Genomic DNA, 3,108 nt, shown 5'->3' on the forward strand with positions numbered 1-3,108 from the left:
AAGAAATGTATGTAAAAGGACCCCAAGAACATGCTTAGCAATGATTAGCAAGGGGAATGTAGGAGAGAAACACAGCTTCAAACAGAATGGCATTCAAAAACAACAGCTTAGAACTGCCTGTTGCCTGGAGGGCAACATGTAACAGACCCACTACTCAGTTTCTTTTCACACACGTGCAAATGTCAAGGAGGGAGGAATGAGCTGTGGTGGTGGGGCAGAGGAAGGACACAATGCATTTAGATGCTAAGCAAGTGTACTTAACACTCTTTGAAAACATGAAATCAACAACGTGTAGGTAGTGTGTTTACCGGAAGAAGAAGAAAAAAAAATCAGGTAGAGAAAGGAATGTAAAGATTTTAGGGCCGAGAAGTTCCTCAACTGAGCTTTGAATTTTCTCCAGAAAGCCCTTTGCGTTTGTGTGCATGCTTGCGTGCGTGTGTGTGCGTGTGTGTGCGTGTGTGTGTGTGTGTGTGATTAAAGCCTTTGTGCATTCAGCCATGAACCAGTGACACCCCATGATGCAAAGCTCGCTTCCACATGTAGTATGTTGACCGTGGAGTGAAGGGGAAGTAAGACCTGAATTCTTTAAACGTGGGGAAGGCTTTCTCCTCGAAGCGTTGCTGCAGAAACAGCTTGGCCTTGGCCTTGAAGTTGGCAAGAGCCACAACATCCATCTGAAACATCTGATCATCTATGGGCGCCCTGACGTGAAGGGTGTGCTGTGAAGGTGGGGCAACGAAGGAGGGCATGGGGGACCTTTCTAGATATTTGGGACTCTCAACAAATGGGACCATGAGCAGACTTTCCATCCTCATCTGTGTTATCTTGTTCTCTGTAGTAGCAGTGTGCCCAAGACTCTCAGGAAGGATTATCTCTGTACTCTGCGTGACCATTTTCTTCTTATGGTTCGGCCCTCTACGCCACAGCCAGTAGAAACAAAGGGACATGGACGGGAACTTGAGCTTAAACTTCGTCAAAGACAGCTTGGACCTCTGGACATGCAGCTTTGCAGCATCTCGGAGCTGCTTTTTGCTCAGGTATGCCAGCCTGAAGCTTCTGTGTTTTCGTCCACAGATCCTCCTTCTGGGTGACCCAGGCTGGTTGGTGTTGGACAGGACTGGCGACCGACTTTTGGGACTGTGGCTCTTGTCAGCGTCTGAGCTGTCCTCACTGCTGCCAACGCTGCCTTTGTAACCTCTGTTGAACAGCATGGCCTCTCTCCTCCAGTTGTAGTAGGTGGATCTGGAGATCCCTGGGAAATTTCTTTTGAAGATCCTGAAGGGGAGGGAAGTGTTTGTGGAGATGCAACTCTGCAAACAGCGCTTAGCCTCCTGCATGTGAGCTAAGTTCTGGGCCCGCTCCATTTCCAGCTTGCCGAGGTTGAGGCCAAACATGCTTGCCACGCTGTCGTGGTGGTCCAGCTCATCCTGCTTGGCTTCAGGTGAAGACCAAGACTCCTGTTCCGTGCTCTTTCCAGGACTGATCTCTCCGGATGACGAAGAGGTGGAGAAGGTCCCTCCGGTTTTCAGGAGCTCGTGCTTCCAGTTGTAGTAAGATGACCTTGAGATCTCAGGGAAAAATTCTTTGAACTGGTGCAAAGGGATGAGCTTGCCCTCCAAGTAGCACGCCTGCAGGAAATACTTTGCCTCGTACCTGGCTGCTGATTTTTTGCAATGTGCCTGCGTCTGCCTCTTCCAGCGGTAGAAGGTGCGCTTGGTGATGTTGTACTTGTCCTTCAGACTCGGGTAAGACAGCTGCGATTCCTGGTTGAGCTGCCCCTCACTCCTGATCGGCGTCTCACTCCCCTCGCTCTCGGGGCTTCCGACCGTGAGATCACTCGTCTGAACCAGCGCCACAAAATGCTTGGGCCGGAACAAGGACTGGGACTGTAGCTCGCCGGACCACATGACATGGAGGGTTAGTGGCTCAGAGTCGGTGGGCCAGGTTCTCGGGCGTATGACCCGGTTGAAATAGGGTCGGATCTTGAGGTTGAACATGGGGTAGATGGAGTAGATGTTAAACTGGAGGACTGACGACAGGGCATACAAGTGCCACATGTTGGCAAAGGAGCCCGGGAAGCAGGACGCTTTGACATCCGCGTCAAAGATGGCCTCCAACACCGTCACGGGCAGATTGACCATGTCTTCCGACTCCTCAGCACAAAGACTGAAGCGCACAGCCTGGAGCATCATCTTTGAATCGATCATCCCAGACAGGTAGTATCTCTTAAACAGCACCATTTCCAATACTGTCCGTACCTGAGGAGACAATATTCATTTGATTAATATTAAAATTATGAGGTGAAATAGGAACAGTTAAAAGGTGGGGTCAGCGATCCTGTATGTTGGTTGACAGAACACATTCTACAGAATCGCTGACCCCACTCTCTTTCACAGTTTCCAGCAATGTATTGTGTGTTTAAAGGCTAGTATAAATTCAGGTCATAGAGACCAACCATCACTGCTCACCTGTAGCTCCATGCTAAGTCCAGTGTTGCCCACCAGCAGCACGCTAACGGCGTCAAACAGTAGGTTTCCCTCTCCTTTACAGTTCAGAGGCAGGAGGCCCGCGGGTGCATCGGCCGGGTACAGGCCATGGGCAGAGTCATCGACGCCTGCCCACTCGGGGAAATCCTGACATGGGGTGACGGGGAGGCGGAAAGGAGCTAGCACCTGGTCCACCTCCAGGGCAACTCTGGTCAGAGCGTCCAGGCCAGAGCTCTCTGTGGCCTCCTGGAGCTCCCCCAGAACCGACAGCACCACCTCCTTCCTTTGAATCATACCTGGGGATTGATGAGTGCTGTAGAGGGATAAATAGGAGGAGGAAGAGCTGGTGAAATAAAGATCATGGAAGAATAGAGGGGTGATCAGTGAAAACAGATGACTCTGGAGAATTTCAGTGATATCTTTTTTTTTAATCTCAATAAACAATAGGGAATTGACAAAGGAAATGTGTACATGGCTTTGTTATCAGTAGACTAGATTATGTAAATTACTTTGGTCCATCCAATGGCAAACAACAGCCTAATCAAAATTCTGCTGGTGTCTTAGAGCAAAGTAAACACATCTTCCACGTTCCACATGTATTGCACTGGATTAAATTCTGCAT

The 3,108-nt window shown here is 49.6% G+C and overlaps 1 protein-coding gene across 1 annotated transcript; it reads right to left on the reverse strand.

Moving 5' to 3' along the window:
- Positions 1 to 491: 491 nt before the first annotated feature.
- On the reverse strand, positions 492 to 2,780 carry vrtn (vertebrae development associated; the record flags this gene model as incomplete). Its single annotated transcript, XM_080048033.1, has 2 exons — positions 492 to 2,258; positions 2,469 to 2,780. 2 exons carry the CDS (start codon positions 2,778 to 2,780, stop codon positions 492 to 494), a joined length of 2,079 nt encoding a protein of 692 aa, XP_079904159.1.
- Between the last annotated feature and the right edge of the window lie 328 nt (positions 2,781 to 3,108).

The sequence above is a fragment of the Ammodytes marinus genome, assembly GCF_949987685.1.
Source record: "Ammodytes marinus genome assembly, chromosome: 19".
Lineage (NCBI taxonomy): Eukaryota > Metazoa > Chordata > Actinopteri > Uranoscopiformes > Ammodytidae > Ammodytes > Ammodytes marinus.